Raw genomic sequence first — 18,629 nt, 5'->3', positions numbered from 1 at the left:
GTAGATAGACCAGTCTTGATGAGGGAAAGGCATGTTTTTGAATCCATGCTTATACCATGAAGGGTACTTTCTACATGGGACAATTCCACAAGACACTGAGTGACATTCACTCTACAGACCATCTTTGTTCCTGATTGAGAACCTCTTCCACAAAGGATACCCTTAAGTGAGCATTAACAAGTAACAAAAATATCTTTACATTCACATACAAAGTAATAAAAACAAATAGCATACAAATTTGAGATGCCTACCTATATGGTTACTTATGCTTTCCAAACCTACTTGTATCTACCATTTCATTTAATAACAAATACTTCTTCACATGTCTAATTTTATGATTTGTTACAGTAGATAACACATACCTCATCATGGGGAGTTCAGGTCATAATCATGCTTATGTCTAACACGCCAGCATCTAGTAGCAACCCAAGAGTTTCTTTTTTTTATTTTCAATGTTTATTTATTTTGAGAGAGAGAGCGTGCACACCCGTGCACATGCGTACCCCTCTCCCCCACACACACACACATGTGCATGGGGGAGGGGCAAAGAGACGGAGAGAGAGAAGCCCAAGCATGCTCCATGCTGTCAGTGCAGAGCCCGATGCAGAGCTCAGTTTCATGAACCATGAAATCATGACCTGTGCCGAAACCATCAACTGAGCCACCGCCCAGGCACCCCAAGAGTTGCTTTTCAAATGGAGAACACTGTAAGCAGACAAAAGTGTGGTCTTACTACAAAAACCTAGAGGCCTCACTGTGGAGGCCTGTCAGAGGCTCCCTACATCCTCCCTGTCTGCTAAAAACGATACCTATACGTGCTGCAAGAACTTTACCTTGTTTAAGTTCCTAGTCAATTCTGGCAACCTTAGACATTACCTAATAAATACATTACATTAATGTATACAAATGAGGTAGGTGAGGTCTCCTAAATCCCAAAAAGTATACCAAGGGCTATTCAAGTGCAGAATGTACAAGGTGCAAAGTGGATACCACAACATGGCCCAGGCCCTACTGTCATGGTAAGCTGCTGATGTCTTTGTGGCTTTTCTCTAGCATACATATACTTTACTAAGGCTTCTAAAATATTTCAACTAACCAAGTCCAATTAGCTTAATACCATCAGTATAAAGTTCAGCATGACGTTCTATGGGATAGTATTATGATCACAGTACCTCCAGACCAGAGTTTCTCAACCTTGGCACTAGTGACATTTGGTACTAGATAATTCCTTAATGTGGCAGGGGCTCTCCTCTAGGCTTTGTGGGATGTCTATCGGTGTCCCTGACCTCTACCCAGTGAGGCCAGTAGCACCCACCAATTCAGTCATAACAATCAAAAATGTTTCTAGAAATAGAAAATTGGCCTCAATTCACAACCACTGCTCCAGATCACATTATACCAAAGAGCAAGACGACATATGTAGTAATCATATAAGGGAGTGGTGGTGTATTCTTGTTCCTCCACAGAAAAGCTATCTTGATTATCTGTGCAGTGGAAAAGTGAAAGAAAATATTTGCCACATCAAGAAATACATATAAGATGTCAGGGTCTATGTTGATTTGCTCCAGAAAAGGTATCAAATCTGGAAACGTGGCTAGTAGTATTATGTTTACTTTATGATTTAAAGTAATAAAAAATAAAATCAAGTTATAATTAGTATTATGTTTATAGTGATCTAAAGTCATTTTCCATGACTTTACCCTACATTTACACCAAATTCATAAAAAAAGTGAGAATGTGGTAGGAATCACCACACCTACAACTTTCAGATCTTTGATGGTATCACTAAACTTCTTAATTCCCTTAAGGAATAGTATTACTTCTGGTTTACTATCTCATTTAGGGGTTTCTAATTATTTCTTCCTACAATAAGATCACTCAATCCACAGGTCAGATAATCAATGTGGGGATTCTACCAGTTAGTGTATCTATTACCTTTCTACATCCTAAGACTAGAGACAATTACAGGATGAGGATCTCACTGTGAGAGCAGTTTTGGACCAAGTCTATCATTGGACCTCTATTAAGTCCCATTCTTAACAGTGGACCATGGCACTATTCTAGAACTCCAGAGATCAGATCAGTTCAGAGCCATTACCTAATCACCTCCAGTGAGTATGAACACTGCCCTTCCCCTTCAACACTGGATAAGAGGCTTTGGGATGGGTTTAGGAAAAGAGAAAGCATCATATACTTCTGGCTTTGTTGTAAAACTCTTCAAAGAGATCTAGCCTCCCTCTCAATAATGAACTCTGTGTCTGTAAACTAGATTAGGTCTGGGAATTGGTAAAAGGGTTGTGAAGCCCTACAGTATTGACTCAGATTGGGTTTCTTCCCATGAGACTTAGAATTTTCCCACTTATATATGTCAACTCAGTCTCTGAAACTTGTAATGGGGATTGGAGCCAACCTTGCCTCTGAAAGTCAGCATATCCCCTAGCTTCTATCTCTCTAGGATCTGGATGGGCAAATGAAGAATATCCAGTGCAACTTATAAACTACAGGTCTTTCTATATTTGTAAAAAGCAAGGGTTACAATAAGAATATAAGATTCAATTAAATTTCATGGCAAAAACCCTGGGTGTTAATTCAATTTATTAAACATTGACAGAGTAGCTAATATTTTAGCTACTGAAAAAGATGAATTATGATCCCTGCATTCTCCCCAAAATTCAGTCTAATGTAGTAACAGTGGTAATTAATACTATAAAAATTAAAACCTGACAAATACAAAATTTATATGCTCGAAATATAGCAATAAAAATAGACAAAAGAAAATTAAGCATAAATGCCAAAAAATGAACAGGAAATATCAGAATTTAACAAATTAATATGAAGAATGGATAGAAATCATAGATTAAGGATAGCAATAAGTGAAATTTAAGTGAAAGTAAATAACATTAGGACTGGAGAATATACTTCAGTTTGAAGTAACCAGAATTCTGTCACAAAGATTGTATCCTGAAAAATGCCATATTTAGCAAAAACAAAAGACCAATATGTCCTCTTATTAATACCACTGAGTCAATTTTAAAAATTCAGACAAAAGGTAAAATAGTTTTTATTATAGCAACTTATTAACTGCTTTTATAAAATTGAAATTGTAAACATGACCAGATTGATGAGAAAATGGAGATAATAGGAAATACAATCTCTGAAAAGAAAATGGCATGGCTATAGATAATTTTTCAATAAAGAAATGTTTTTCACATTATGCCCAAGGACCCCATGAACAATTTAGTTCTATTCAAGATCCTTAGAATTATTGCCAGAAAGAAATACAGTAAGTTTGTTTATTCATTAACTTTCTGAAACAGTTCCTTCCTCCCTTCTTCCCTTTCATGTGGCAGGCTCTCTTGTGCATTATAGGATGTCCCTTTCCTTATTCAACAAATATCTGCTGTCCCTATGCCAAATGATATGCTGAACAATGGTGCGAGCTTGTGCTGAAACTCGTTTTAAGTAACATAATTTAATATCCTACAGCGCTTTACGGGACATTGCCTTTCTGCCTCTTCCAATAACCCACATAACTGACGGTAATGACATTGTGGGTGGCCAGTGGATATCTGCCAAGTATTTTGGATGGACTGAAAGGGAACAGTAAGATTAGAACTTTAGAGTTGGAAGAGACAACTGCTTCGCATTCAAATCGTATAAAAGGTAAAATTCAGAAGGCCTTTGTGAGCAACAAAGATCAATTAAAACAGACTGTGACACGGATAAAAACAAGGCTCTGGCCCCATTGTTGATATCATTAAATGGATTAATGTGGCACAAGGAAATACTTTTAATTGGAAAATACAGCCTACATAAAAGTACCTAAGGGTATGACTCTCCCATTAGTCTGACAGGCTTACTTAAGTCCAGAGAGAGGCATGAGTTTAAGAAAGATACGCTCTATAACAAAACTATAAGTGTGGTTATTGGCACATATACCTGAATCAATTAGACAAGAAACTAGTTTGAAACCATTACATCGTACCAAATGAACCACCAGCCTCTCCTCAGGGAGATTATGACTGAATGAGTATTAAAATGACCCTTAGTCCCAACTTTTATAGGTAAGAAACTGGATGACACAGATTCTAACCACCCAAGGAGTATATTCTCCATTTGCCACCTTCAAATATAGCCAAAGATGAGAAAAAGGACCAAGAGAGAACACTGAGCCCCTCCCAAGAAGCAGGTTTACTCAAGGAACAAGCATAACATCTTCCCAGTGGGATTTTAGGATTTCTCTGAACTAATGACATCTATGTATTTTCCCCTTTCCAACCAGTAATGATTACTGTGACAAATACATTTCTTACATGTTTGGGGTATTAAAGGGGGGGAAAAAAACCAGACACTGCTAATACTAATGGGAATATAAAGAGTCAAAATTCAAAATGTGTCACAGACTTAAATGGAAAATGGAAAACTATAACACTTTTTGAAATAAAAAAAGTAGAAATTCTTTAGGATCTAGGACTAGGCAAAGAATTCTTAAACTTGACAACAGAAACATAAAAAGAAAAACTGACAAACTAAACATCAAAATTAAAAATTTTGTTCTTGTGAAGAACCCTGTTAACAGTATGAAAAGACAAACTATACTTTGGATGAAAATATTTGCAAATCACCTATCTGACAAAGACCTACAACTTAGGATACATAAGTAACTTTTAAAATTTAACAGTAAAATATAAACAATCCAGTTAGAAAATAGGCAAAAACATAAACAGACATTACACTAAAGATAAGTAGATGGCAAAGGAGCACAAGCAAAGACGCCCAATATCATTAGCCATTAGGAAAATGCAAGCTAAGGCCACAGTGAGATTTTATTGCAACCTATCAGAATGGCTAAAATAAAAAAATAATACAGCACCAAATGATGGCAAGGATGAGATCACTCATACGTTGCTGATGGGCTATAAAATGGTACAGTCACTCTGGAAAACAGTTTAATAGTTCCCAAAAAAATAAAATAAAATAAAATGACATAGAACTACCACATGACCCAACTGTTTCACTCCTGGGCATCTATCCCAGAGAAATGAGAACTATGTTCACACAAAAATACGTACAAATGTTCACAACTTTATTTGTCAGAGCCAAAAAACAGATGAACTCAGATGATCTTTAGTAGGTGAATGGTTAAACAAACCATGCATGGTACATTCATACCCCAAAATACTTAGTAATCAGCAATAAAAGGAATGAACAATTGACAAACACAACCCAGATGAGTTTTTAGAGAATTATTCTGAGTGCAAAAAGCTAATTCCAAAATGCTAAATTCTGTAAAATGATCAAACTGTAGTAAAACCTTTAAACAAAAATATGTAATCATGGGGGCACATGGGTGGCTCAGTAGGTTAAGTGTCTGACTCTTAGTTTGGGCTCAGGTCATGCATGATCTCATGGTTCATTAGATCAAGCCCCACAGAAAGGTCTGCAGTGCTGAGCCTGCTTAAGATTCTTTCTCTCTCTGCTCCTCCCCTACTCGTATATACACATGCACTCTCTTTCAAAATAAATAAACAAAAAAACAACCATTAAAAAGACAGTTATCATGATGTAGTTTATCATATGAAAAATTTTCAAATATAAATATTCAACTCTATGAGAATGGTTAAAATTTAAAATGGAATGTTATACAAGAATAAGAATGCTCAAAGGTTGCAAACTATACACAGTATTATATTAACTCTTCAAGAAATAGGCACACTAAAACATTAACTAACATAGTCCCAAAGTTGTTTCCCTTGAGAAAAAAAAAATAAAGCATTGGGTTTTTTTCCCTATTTCTTAGTATTATCCAAATTATCTGCAGTGACCAATAGAACTTCTCTAACCAGAAAAATATGCTAATAAAAAAAAAAAAGGACTGACTGATAAGTTATCTATGAAATGAATATAAAAAGATAAATACTCTGCAACTATTTTTAATATATAATAACTAATATATATTCTTAAAGAAAAAGTAGATATCTATAAATTCAAAATGTTTCCTTAAAATGTACATTTGAATGCATATGGGTAAATGTGATGTAAGATGTACGAATATTAAGTGTGTGGATGTGGTTTATGCATGAGTGTGTGTTAATGACTGTGTAATGTAAATGTATGTATTATGTGTGAATGTGAATACATGTATAAATGTATATATATTAAAAAGGCAAAACAATATTAACAGTGGATAATCTAGGTTCTGGTATGAAAATTTTTTTATTTCCTTGCTTTTTTGTTCCATTTATTCCATTTTTTTCCTTTTATTCCATTTCTTTTTGTTTTTGTTTTTGTTTTGATCTTCTGAATGGCTTGCCAAGGATGCATGATGTTTAAAATTAGATAAAAATTAAAGATATTTAAAAGGGGTATTTCGACTATTTAAAAGCTAATATTTTGGTATACTATTTTGAGTGAATCCAATTAAGATGAGCTACACCAAATAAATCTATTTTCTTATCTCCTAAGAATATAATCCTGGACACTTGTCTAATTAAAACCCTCTCTAATACATGATTTTGGAAGTATTAAGCCAGACTTTGGATATACATCAATATCAAGTGACACCACCACCAACAACAACAACAACAAAAAAAATAGCTACCGTATTGAAAGATTTTTACTTGTTCATAGGATTTTGTATCTACCATTGCCAATAACTAAACAAACCAAGATAGGTAGTTTTTTGTATTAATATAGCTGTTACTTAATTAAGATGAACATCATTATTATTCATTGCTACTAATTAACGAGCACTTACCATGCACCAGGCACTGCCTATCACTGTATGTTTATAGTCTCCTATGAGGTAGGGGTTACTGTCATCACCAGGATTTATAATAAAGCTTATAGTATAGGGCCACATAGTGTTCAAAGAAAAATTTAAACTCTGTTTTGTCTGACCCTAATATTCTTGCTGTACTGCATACTTTCACTCATGTGTTAATAATATTAAGATAAAAGAGAAAAGATACTTTAAAACACACATTGGCTAATTTGTGCATTTTTAATAACAGTGACTTAGAAAATAGAATTTCCTCATTTCTTTGTTGCCACAAACCACATTTTTACCAATCTGAGGAAGCTACAAAAAGCATTGCTTAACTTTTGCCTCCCATACATTATACTGGTTAGTTACAACTATGCCTATGGTCAACTTGAATACCTTATCAGAGCATTTCCTTTTATTTTATACATGAAAACAAATAAGGGTAATCACTACTCACAGTCTATCAAAAAGCAATCCCTACATTTTAGAATCACCTTGGAAGCATGGTAGCTACATAGGGACATCAGCAGTTCAGCAACTAATTAAGGCAAAACCAAAAGTAGAATATCAAAGCATTTTGTTACTATTTCTGAATATGCTTCTCATTTTAGCTTCCTTTTTCACACTGCAAATTTTTCAGAACCCAAATCTTACCCATAAAGATCATCTATGCTTTGCTTCTGATAACACAATTCTTCCCATTTCAGTGGCCAAAGAAAGAGAAAATAACCCATTACTTTTAGGCCAAGTTTATGGCAAATGTGAGCAGAGAATCCCAAACTGTCTATCTGACATTATTCTTTTTTTTTTTTTTTTTTTTTAACGTTTATTTATTTTTGAGACAGAGAGAGACAGAGCATGAACGGGGGAGGGGCAGAGAGAGAGGGAGACACAGAATCGGAAGCAGGCTCCAGGCTCTGAGCCATCAGCCCAGAGCCCGAAGCGGGGCTCCAACTCACGGACCGCGAGATCGTGACCTGAGCCAAAATCAGACGCTTAACTAAGCCACCCAGGCGCCCTTATCTGACATTATTCTTACTGCCTTCTGTGGAAGGGCATGTCATTAGACTCCTAATATGCCTCCATTGAAAGGATCGTTTATTCATTAACGCACGTGACAACTCAACAAACCCTTCTTGAACACCTACAATGTATATCACATGCTGTTCTAGTGCTGGCAATAATGAATTTTATAAATTCAACCATGGCTTTCAAAATGAGTTAAGACAGCACAGAACAGATTTTCCTAAAGCCTGTTCACCGAAACACTTACCTGGAGGAGAAAACATAAAATGAACAGAAGCAGAGTAAACAGGGCAAGCATAACAATGGTCAATAAGTTCAGAACTGCATATATCACGTGCCCTAACTAGAGATTCACAAAATGCATTAACTCTTTAATGATGCAACAGAGATACTCCTTAAGTTTCATTTTCCCAACTCATTGAACCATGGAAAGTATTTTTAATATATTCTTAACATCTTCAGAAACTGCTCTGCAGATCATACTTTAGGAAATGCTGGGACATTATATTCTTTTGCTCAAAGGCATGGATTTTAAAATATCTATCTATCTACAAATTATAGCTGTGAGCAGGCAGAAGTGAGTTTGTTGCTAACACCTCATTGACACATGCTTTCCTACTTAATTTTCTCCGTTGGTTTCCTCTATTTCAGAAACTTGGTCATTTGAATTTCAACCAAACTGGATACCTTAAAGGATCTAGTATTTCATGATGGATGTGAAACTTCTATTTCAAAGTAATTTATAAAGCAATAATCCTGAAATGAAAAGAAACCTCTGTGCCCACACAGCTTTACAGAATAATTAAGCATCAAGATGGACATACGTTTCCCCAAATGGACTGATAAAATAACATGAGTAATTTTAAAATATATAAATTCCTGAGAACTACCCACACTTGCTAAATCAGGATCTTCAAGAGGCATTAATTAACAGTAGCAAGCATCCAAGGTAACTCATATAATCTAGGAAGTTTGGGGAAGCCCGAAGTGCCTTGTATGTGAAAAATTGTGCTGGTTTCATGTGGAGCACTGACTATCCTAAAAGTTAGTTCTAGCTCTTCTATTGTGTGTATTAAATTTTAAAATCTTTGAATCATCTGCTTTATTATATCATTACATTTTCTAAGATATCATCTTTCCTTTTTTAATTTCTGTTATAACAAAATTGAAATATAAGAAAAATAAAACTGATTTGTATAAGGAAGAAGGAATATCAAGAAAGAAGAACACTCAGAGGCCAAGCAAAATTAAAGCATACTGTATTAAATTAGTGATGGTAAAACTGTAAGATTCTTGGCCCTATGTCTTCTCCAATCTAGTCAAGTATTTCATGTTTAAAACAAATCCTTATGAACACAAGATAAGACAAACAGTAACTAAAATTAAATCACACTGAGTCCCACGCTAGTCATTTTCCTAGTTCAACATTTTAAAGTCACTTTGCATAACTAATGTTCTTTTGTACAGAATTCTTCCTAAAATACCAATCTAAAACATTAGAAATTTAATGCTATAATAAATGGAAAGTGTTGAGAGCTACCTTTTTCTGAGAGAAAGGAATGGAAAAGAGAAACATGAAAATAATATAACTTATGAAAAATTATCCAACTATGGGTCAGTAAAGAAAAAGAGCTTTACTGGATTTAGTAATTACTTCTCTACAGTCTCTAAGCATTTACTAATGACTCCTTCCCAAAGGCTCAAAGAGACAAAGAGATTATTTTGCTTAACACCACTGAATTAACACTCATCAATAAGGAATTAAAAAATGCCTGGATGAAAACAAAATGTTATGTTTATTTATTACATTTTTAAATATTTGAAAGTTATATTGAAATACGTCATAACAAGTTAAAATATATAAAAAGTGAGTGTCAAATATTATGTACTTAAGAATATTTTATGACACTATTCTCAGGTTAACATATATAAAAATTAGGCCCGAGAAGCATTTCTCTTAATTTTAATTCTTCCCTTTTTTTGTATCCAATAACAACCAAAACTTCCCTTTCAAAAATGTTATTATCTCTGAAGTCAGATAATCGCTTAGGTTTTTATAAAAGCTTCCCTTAAAAAAATACTTTCCCAAACCTACTTAAATTTATTTTTTACAAGCTGTTTTCAAACACACTCTTCTACCGTTTGCTAACCCTCACCTTCTTTTGTGTTTTCCTCACACCTGTGGAAATTGTACATGTTTATCATATTTCACATTTTGTCTTCTTCTACTTACAAACTATATTATGTTACTTTAATCTCCTCTTATAGGGATGATCTCATTCAAAGGGAGCCCCGTCTTGCTCTCAAGTTCAAAAAACAGCAACAACAAAAAAGCACACAAAGGAATATGCTAATTCTCTCAATGTTATATTACCTAAGAAAATTGTACATTCCTTGATTTCTAATTTATTTACAGAAAGTTTTCGACTCTTTTGTATCCTTTTCCCACTTAAATCTCCTTTTCTTCTACACTCTCCTTAGACTTGGACAAATAATTCTGATTTTTGGTTATGGAATCCAAAATTTGCAAAACTGGTATAATTCACTTGAACAGACAAGTTACTATGTTTTTAAGAAAGTAAAGATCATTATAACGGGCTATTTGAAACTGGGGAAGAAATGGTTTAAATTCATAAAGATAATTCTGTAATATGTAAACACTTAAAAAATACACTCAACAAAATATTTAAATTATCCAATATAGTTAATAAACCCACTATGAGAAATAAAAAATTGAAAAACATTAAACAACGCATGAAAAATATTAGTTTTAGTTGTTATTGATCTATCTACGAAATCACCATGAAGTCACTTCACCTCATGTCCTAAGGTTCTACACTGTGAAAGAAGGAATTTATGATTTCTAACATTCCTTTTGTTTCTAAATGCCTGGGTTCCTTTAGATATGTCATGCGATTTCAGTCCTGAGTTTTGTATCTGTTTTATTGCAAACACCTACACATACACACAAATATACCACAAAGAAATCCCTATTAAAGAAAACCTTCAAGGGAAAAACAATGCAAAAATTCACTAGGCATTTTTGTATACTGATTGTGGGGGAGTAACTGATATACCCCTTCCTAAAAGTCAATGTGGCATTATCTATCAGAAATTAGAATAAGGAAGCTCTTTAAACTCAATATTTATACTTCTACGAATGGAGACTAAGAGTAACTCACACACTTATATACACATGTATGCTCAAACATATATACGGCAACACTGGATATATAATATGCAGTAAACACTTAAGACTAAACCTGATTTCTTGGTTTCCACGCCTAATTCTGTTCTTCTATATTCTAGTCAATAGCCCCAGTTGTTCAAGCCTAATATTATGAGCCATTATTCATTCCTCTTTCATAATTAATCTACCAAGAAAATCTTCTCTTTTTCCTTGAAAATCTATGGAAAACCAGTCACTCCTCTAGATCTCCACTGCTACCAACCCAGTCCAACCACCTTTGTCTCTCACCTGGACTAGTTGGTAAAAAAAAAACTAACTCTCGGGTGATTTTCTACCATTTACTCCCCATTCTTCAGAACAAGAGAAGCCAAAAATGATCATTTCAAAATGTAAGACGATGCACATCCCTATGAAAAACTTTCTCATGACTACCCACTGCACTTAAAGGAAAATTGAAATGCTTCATGTTGGTGTCTAACTGCCTCTCCAAGTTCATCACATGCGACGTTTTCCATTGCTTTGATCACGCTGGCCAAAGTGACATTTCCTAAAACCTACCAAGCTCTTTCCTGCTCCAAGGCCCTTAACCATGTTCTTCTCCAGTCTGGAAAGCATCTTTCAAGGCCGGTTCCTTGTTATCCAGCTATTATTATAACAGCTTTCCTTTGCCCTTTTATACACTATTACTTCATATTATTTGTTCCTTCATACACTCACCTTAATCTTCAATTATCTTGTTTATTTATCAGCTTTGTATTTCTTCCACTACATAAAACCCTGATGGCATGAAACTGTTTCAATACTATTATCTCAGCACTATGTACAGTCCATATCAATAAATATTTATTGCATGAATGACAGAAAATAAGAGCAGCCTGAGTTTTTGTTTTCATTTGCCAATGATAAGCTATTATTTAAATTATGAATCTTAGTTTACACTAAAAACTTCACATAACAGCCAATTCCTCTATCTAATCTACTTCAATTACAATAATAAAAAAAACATCAATAAGACATATCAGAAATAACTTGGTGAAAACTTGCATAGTACACTATAACAAACTAAAAGTTTGTGATCTGGCAATAGCAATCTTCTTGGCTTCATCTCTGCTGCCCACCCACACACACACCTTAACTTGTGGCCGTTTCCCATTGAGAAATATAAATTGGTCAGATTAACCTGAGTTTTGTATCCCTTTGCAATTCAAAGTGTGTATGGCAAGGGATGAAGCTAAGAAGACTGCTGAGGACAGATCAGGTTTCTGTACTGGAAAAGGTGTTATGTTTTAGTTTAGAGAGTCAGATATTTTATCAAAGTTCATATAGTTTAAGAACAAGTAGGGCATCTGATCAACTGGAAGAATGAGGGATTTGATTCAGTACAAAGTTTGGCAAGTAAATTCTATACACACAATAATATTTTTACTATCATAAAGTCAGTACCATGTTTCTTTTGTGACTACAATTAAGATTTTACCTTACTGTTAAGATTTCAATTATTTTTATTAAAGCCTAGTGTATACACTGTTCCTAAAACTACCCCCAGTGAAATTATGTGAAATTGGCCTTACACAATCTTTTCCATTCTTAGATAATGTACTAGAATCTACATAAGTGATCTTTCCACTGATAACATATTCTCCTTATCTCATTTATTCCAAACTCTACCATGCTTTAAAAACATGGTCTTTGGTCTTATATGCTTGCATATTCTATTTTTATTTCCAAATGAAGTCTGCTAACCTAATTAGTACACTCCTAAAACCATGCTACATAATATGTACTTAATTGTTAAAAATATTTTCCTACTTGCTGTCATTCTATAATTAGGAATTTGGTCTTAGGAAATGTCAACACTTTAATATTAATTTTCAATATTAACATTTCACAAATGTAACAACTTTAACTTTTTAAAAATAATGCCTGTATCGCAGCAGTCCCCAATTCTCCTTTCTTCTTACTCTAACTAAGGCTTTTCTTCACTTACTAACTCCTGAAAGCTAATTTTATAGCCCTCTTCTTCTCAATATTTACTATTAAAAGTCCCTGTAAGGACAAAAAAATGTTAAGGTCTTCAGCACATCCCTCTGGCTCTATCATAATTGTTTTTCCACTAAAACTGAATCTTTGGGGAGCACCTAGGTGGCTCAGTCAGTTAACCAGCCAATTTCAACTCAGGTCATGGTCTCATGGTTAAGTTCAAGTGCCTTGTCAGGCTCTGGACTGACAGCTTGGAGCCTCCTTTGGATTCTCTGCCTCCCTCTCTCTCTACCCCTCCCACACATGTGCTCTTTCTCTCTCAAAAATAAATATAAATAAACATTTAAAAGAAAACTGATTCTTTGGAGGAAAAAAGAGGTAGAAATACAATAAAATTTCCTTTTGAGCCTTTCAATAATGTACTCTTTCATCTAACTGGAGCAACACATTAGATAAGTCATGAAGTTCTGTGTCTCTAAACTACAGTCATAGACATACAGCTAGCTTCAGTTCTTAGGAAAAGCTTCAGTTCTCCTATAAATTTCACCTCTCTTTACCTCAAGAATCAGGAATCAACATGTCCAGGGTGCAGAGCTATAAGCACAGAAATGAAACCAAAAACAGGAAAACTATACATCTTAGAACCCCAATGAGATTACAAGTACAAGTGCACAGGAAAATTGATCACTGCTTTTTGAGGAGGACTGTGTGTAATATGGGGAATGCATATCAGATGATTAACAACTTTAATAACTACTGAAGGGATGAATGATGCAATCTATTTCTGCAATCTCCTACTTCACACAATTCACATCAAAACAAAGCAGTAAGCAGTAGAGGAGACTAATCCCTTATCATACTTACCTGTACAAGTAAGTTGCAAAATAGAAGTAAAGGCTTTGTTTTATAGTACTTCTTAAGTTAAAACATACATACATACATACATACATACATACATACATACATAAATAACACAACAGAAACTTACCTTCAAATAGGGACCCCAATTGGTATTTTCCACTAAAAAATTTTGGCAGTGAAAATACAAGTGCTCCCAGTCCTATCATAAAGGATGCAAATGCAAGCCACCTTGGTTTGTGTCCTCTTTCACCAAAGAATGACACAAATAAAGACAACACACAGAATGAGATATCATAGCTTGATGATATCAGGCCCGTCAGGGAACTCTTCATTTCATAGCGCTTCTCAATAGTGGAAATGCTAATATTTACGAGGCCATTTACTACAATACCTAAAAGAAAGAAAAGAAGATTTATATGCATGATTTTTATTAACTTTACCACACAGATTATGATTTTCAACAAAATATACTAAAGTTTGATTGTGCCTAAGTGTGGCTGTTCATTTATTTTGATTTTTTTTTTAATGTACCAATTTCAAAAGTCTCAAAGTTAGCAACTCAAACATACTTCCTTACAAATGAGTTTGCTTTTAAATAGTATACTCGTGAATTTTCAGGTGTCAAATAAAATTGATGCTTACCACATACAAAATGTAGCTGACTTCATTTTTCTTTATATGACAAATTAAAAGTCAGACTGGTAAATTCTCATGAAGCCAGTTTGCTACAGAGATTCCAAGAGTACCATACTCTCATGGACTTCATTCAGGAAAGTATAAAAAAATTGCAGGTGACTCCAGAGGTCATTAAAGTAATGCCCCATTGCTTCCAAGGTTGTTCAATTATTAGACATATTTATATATAACTCGAGTTCCTTGCCTTAGTCTTAAGAAAGGTGAAATTGAGCTCTCAAACCTCCTTTCTTCTAACACTTTTATAGACCTTAACGTTACCATTTAAAAGGTCCTAGAGCAAAACTAAACACACAGCAAGAGTGTTTTCAACAATGGCATTCTAAGTCATATGCAAAGTAAGCAAACAAAAAAAGCACACTCACTCTGCTTATTACAAGTCTGATGGAAAAATATAAGGTAAACAAGGAAAACTGGAAATCCAATTTTGACTGACTTAACAAAAAAGTCTTGTCCAGATACAGATTAACTTTACAATTTAAACATTAATATAAATTGAAAATAAAAAAACATGTGATCAAATTACAAAGTTTGAAACTAGATAACCCCTTTTACTTAAGAGGATACCATGAACTGTTTTCATTTGTTAATTAAGAGAGTATACACAAGCCATGATTTCTACAGTTTCTTTAAATTTTGCTTAAGACTGTAACTGGAAATGTGTTGCAATACAGTTGATATAACAAGCTTTAAAAGTCCCACCATTAAACTCATCTTACTTTTATGCCAGCTTAGTAAGTCAAAAACCAATTTACAATTCTTAAAATTTCAAGGTAAAGTGTCTAATGAACCTAGGAATGACATGCTTATAAGGAATCTGAGAATATGAAAAATTCCCTAACCAAAAATCAACTCCTCCCCAACACCCCCCCTTCCAAAAAAAAATCAACTTCCCAGCGCACTTACAATACTGATTAAAAGTCACTCATTAAAACTCATTGCCTTTATGGTAAAACTTCTCTGAAAAAGTACATTTGTAAACTCTTGTAGAGGCATAGCACTTTAAGCCTATGAATCCCACTCTGAATTCTATGCTACACAAGTTCTAAGAACACTGCTTTAAAAAAAGAAATTCCCAGAAATATTGCATACTGTATCTCTCTATTGTATATACATGAAGATAGGAAGCACGTTAGGTGATTAAGAGCTATGAGAAGTCCTGTTTATGATTGAGAAATTCTGGGTTAAGTCAACTAACCTGACAAGTTTGGACTTTTATGGTTTTGGTTTTTTGTTGTTTTTTTTTTCCCAAGCACTTCTTAATATACCATGTAAATGGTCCTCCCAAGGATCATGTCTGAGAAACATGGTAATAATTCAAACTCAATGGCAATAATTCAAATTTAAACTGAAAAAAGAATTTATTGGATCACCTTCATCTAGGATTATGCTTCTTAAATTGGGGACCTCTGGGTAGATGTAGCTCTAAGCCAAAACTGACACATTTTTCTAAGAGTGCCAATAATATCTGATAATGATTTTAAACAATATTTTATAATAGATGTATGTATTCTGGAATAAATGACGTATTCTGGAATATAGAAATTTCAGCATATGTTTTAAGATAAAGCAAGAAATTTTACTTGTGTCCAACTTCTTTGAACTTTGCATTCTTTTGGGCACTGAAGTGCGTCAACAGAGATTTTGGACAACAAAGATCAAGACACTGAGAGAAGGTGAACTAATGAGAAAAGCAGAAACCAAAATAACTTTGTAGCGCAAAACAACCTTTGACAGAAGAGCTGCAGTTGACTTGCAATCAAGGTATACTCACTTAACACCTAACATGTGCAAAGCAAGGGGCAAGGAGCTCCTTTCAGACAGGGGAGCGGGAACAAGAATAGGAAGATTAGATTTACTCTTCGGTTAATCTTAAAAAAAGAGCAATTTCCAACCCACCCCCCCCCCCCAAAAAAAAAATTTCTTGGATTGCATTTCTTCCAATCACCCTTGGATGGCCTCTTTATGAATACTGTGAAACTAGGACTCAGGTGACCCAAATATACCTACATACAGTACCACCAAAGTCTAACTAGCCTTCAGCATTTCCTTCCTCTACCTTGAGGCCCACCTCTCTTCAACGTGTGGGTCACCTTGGCGTAACTTCCCGTTTCTTACACGCCCTCCCCCCCCCCCCCCCGGGTTCCCCCTATTCCATGTTGCGGCTGCTTTTACCTTCTGCAATCTTTCTTTCCTGGGAGCCATTCTTCCTCTACTCTCCCACTCACTCCTCCAAACCAGGCTTGCCCTGCAAACTCCTAAGGGTATAAACCTGGACTTTATCAGGTTACTCCCAAGAGAAACTGAAAGAGATCCTTAAACAAAACAGATACTGCACAACTCTTTTATTTCGAAAGCCTCGCCCTTCAACACCGCCTCGAGCGTTTGCTAGCATTCACCTGTGCCTACGTACGGCTCAAACTCAGTATCCTCAACAAAACATGAATGCTGCTGTCTAACCTACTCATGCAAGCTTCTCCTTTGAGAACTACCCTACCCTCATCTAAAAGTTAATCCTTCCCTTGCAGAAACAATGTAAAACAAAACAAAGCAAAACAAAACAAAAACCTCCTTTTAACAAGGGCTTTAGGAAAATAGATGCTTTTGTGGTATAGAATGGATTCCCCGAAGGGCAAACCGTTCCCAAAGTAAGGTTCCAGTCATTTCCACCCTCCCTGAACGAATCGAATGGACTCAACTGAGGTAAAACACGAAAGATAAAGAGCCCTTAGGGCAGTTTCAAAAGTTGCTACAAAGGAAAAGCTAAATTGCGGAGGCCCGGCCCTGCTGACGCCTGTGGGGGCGCTTCAGGACCCCCGGGCCGGGGCAGGCACTGCGCCGTAGACTAAGCGGAACGCGCGCACCTGCCGGGTCCCTCAGCGTCCCGCGCGGGGCCAATGCCCTCTCCAGCCGGCGCTGGACTTTACCTTGCGTGAGGGCCAAGAGACAATAGAAAAGCAGAAAGCCCTGGGGTGTGTTGCAGGGCTGGAGGCACTGCGGTTGCAAGTTCCCACACCCGCAGGGTCCCTCCTCAAACTCGGGCGGCGACTCTGGCCTGGACAGCTCCTGGGAAGCAGAGGGAGCCGCTGAAGGCTGGGGTGCCTCCGGTGACGTCTGGGACTCCGGGGGCTCCTGTGGCTTCGAATTCGGTCCCTGGGATTTGATGGCCAAGTCAGAGACTTCGACGTGAGAGGGCGATGCAAACAAACGGTGCGGGGTGTCCGGGCTGGAGGCGACGAAAGCCGGGTTCTCGATGCCTTTGCTGCCCTTCATGGTCAGGATGGGTTCTCCCAACTCCAGCGCGTCGGAGCGGCACAAAAACCCGGTTCCCCTTTGGAACCTCCCCTGCGCAGGTGGCAGCGCCCCCGTGCGGAAGACTTCCCGCCTCCGTGCAGGAGCTGTCTCGGCGCTGACGCCGCGCAGCCGCCGCCGCCGCCGGGACCTACCTCCACGAGCTCGCAGTCGCCTAGAGCAAAGGGCGCGGGCGCCTGGCCGGCCCCTGTGTGATTCGTGCCAGGCCGCGCCTCACCTGTTGCCGCCCGGGCCAACCGGGATGAGAGGCGGGTGCGGGCGGCCAGGACGCCGCCAGGTGACCCGGCGAGGCCCTTCAGCCGGCCTGGCTGCTTCCTAGAGCCCGGGGACAGGGAACTAACCAGAGCTAGTGAGAGTCTGGTGGCCGTAAAGCTCCCCCTGGGTGCTGACAGGAAAGCTGTAAACAGTTGCGTCAGGAGATCGTTCCAGAAAATATCCTGCGTTTTACTTCCTTTACTAGGTTCGACTTCCAAGAATCAAGCAGCCGTAAGTACAAGACTTTGGATTTTGAGCATCTTGGTGACACTTTTACCTCTCATCCGCCCTGGAAACAGAAATCCCCACCAGCCACCTCCCCATTAAGACCTGACCGCCATAAACGTCACAACATAACCACCTTTTTGGTTTGACTTCCCCAAAACTGAAGATAACAGAAATTAGGAAACTTTAAAAGCCTATATATGATATTCTTTCTGCTGTATATTTCACATCTAAGATCAACAATGATGATATTCATGTAATAATTTCTACCTGGGGAATAAATTAAAAACACACACACTTTGAAGAATCGAACACCATTAC

General features: G+C 36.5%; 1 protein-coding gene across 3 annotated transcripts in view; it reads right to left on the bottom strand.

Moving 5' to 3' along the window:
- Window positions 1–17,965, bottom strand: part of SLCO4C1 (solute carrier organic anion transporter family member 4C1) — a 74,341-nt gene extending 56,376 nt beyond the window's left edge. Inside the window, exons 1-2 of one of the 3 annotated variants that reach the window (XM_019450619.2) lie at window positions 17,444–17,965; window positions 13,951–14,214 (exon numbers count right to left, since the gene is read on the bottom strand). In XM_019450619.2, coding sequence (XP_019306164.1) covers window positions 13,951–14,214; window positions 17,444–17,789 — 610 coding nt within the window. In that variant the 5' untranslated portion in view covers window positions 17,790–17,965. Of the gene's footprint in view, window positions 1–13,950; window positions 14,215–15,422; window positions 15,538–16,691; window positions 16,840–17,443 lie in introns of those variants that run through there. The other 2 variants (XM_019450620.2, XM_019450622.2) reach the window with 2 other exon arrangements.
- Window positions 17,966–18,629: the final 664 nt, after the last annotated feature.

Source organism: Panthera pardus, unplaced genomic scaffold, assembly GCF_024362965.1.
Source record: "Panthera pardus isolate Hobbes unplaced genomic scaffold, ASM2436296v1 HiC_scaffold_2, whole genome shotgun sequence".
Lineage (NCBI taxonomy): Eukaryota > Metazoa > Chordata > Mammalia > Carnivora > Felidae > Panthera > Panthera pardus.
This window is presented reverse-complemented; position numbering and strand designations above follow the sequence as displayed.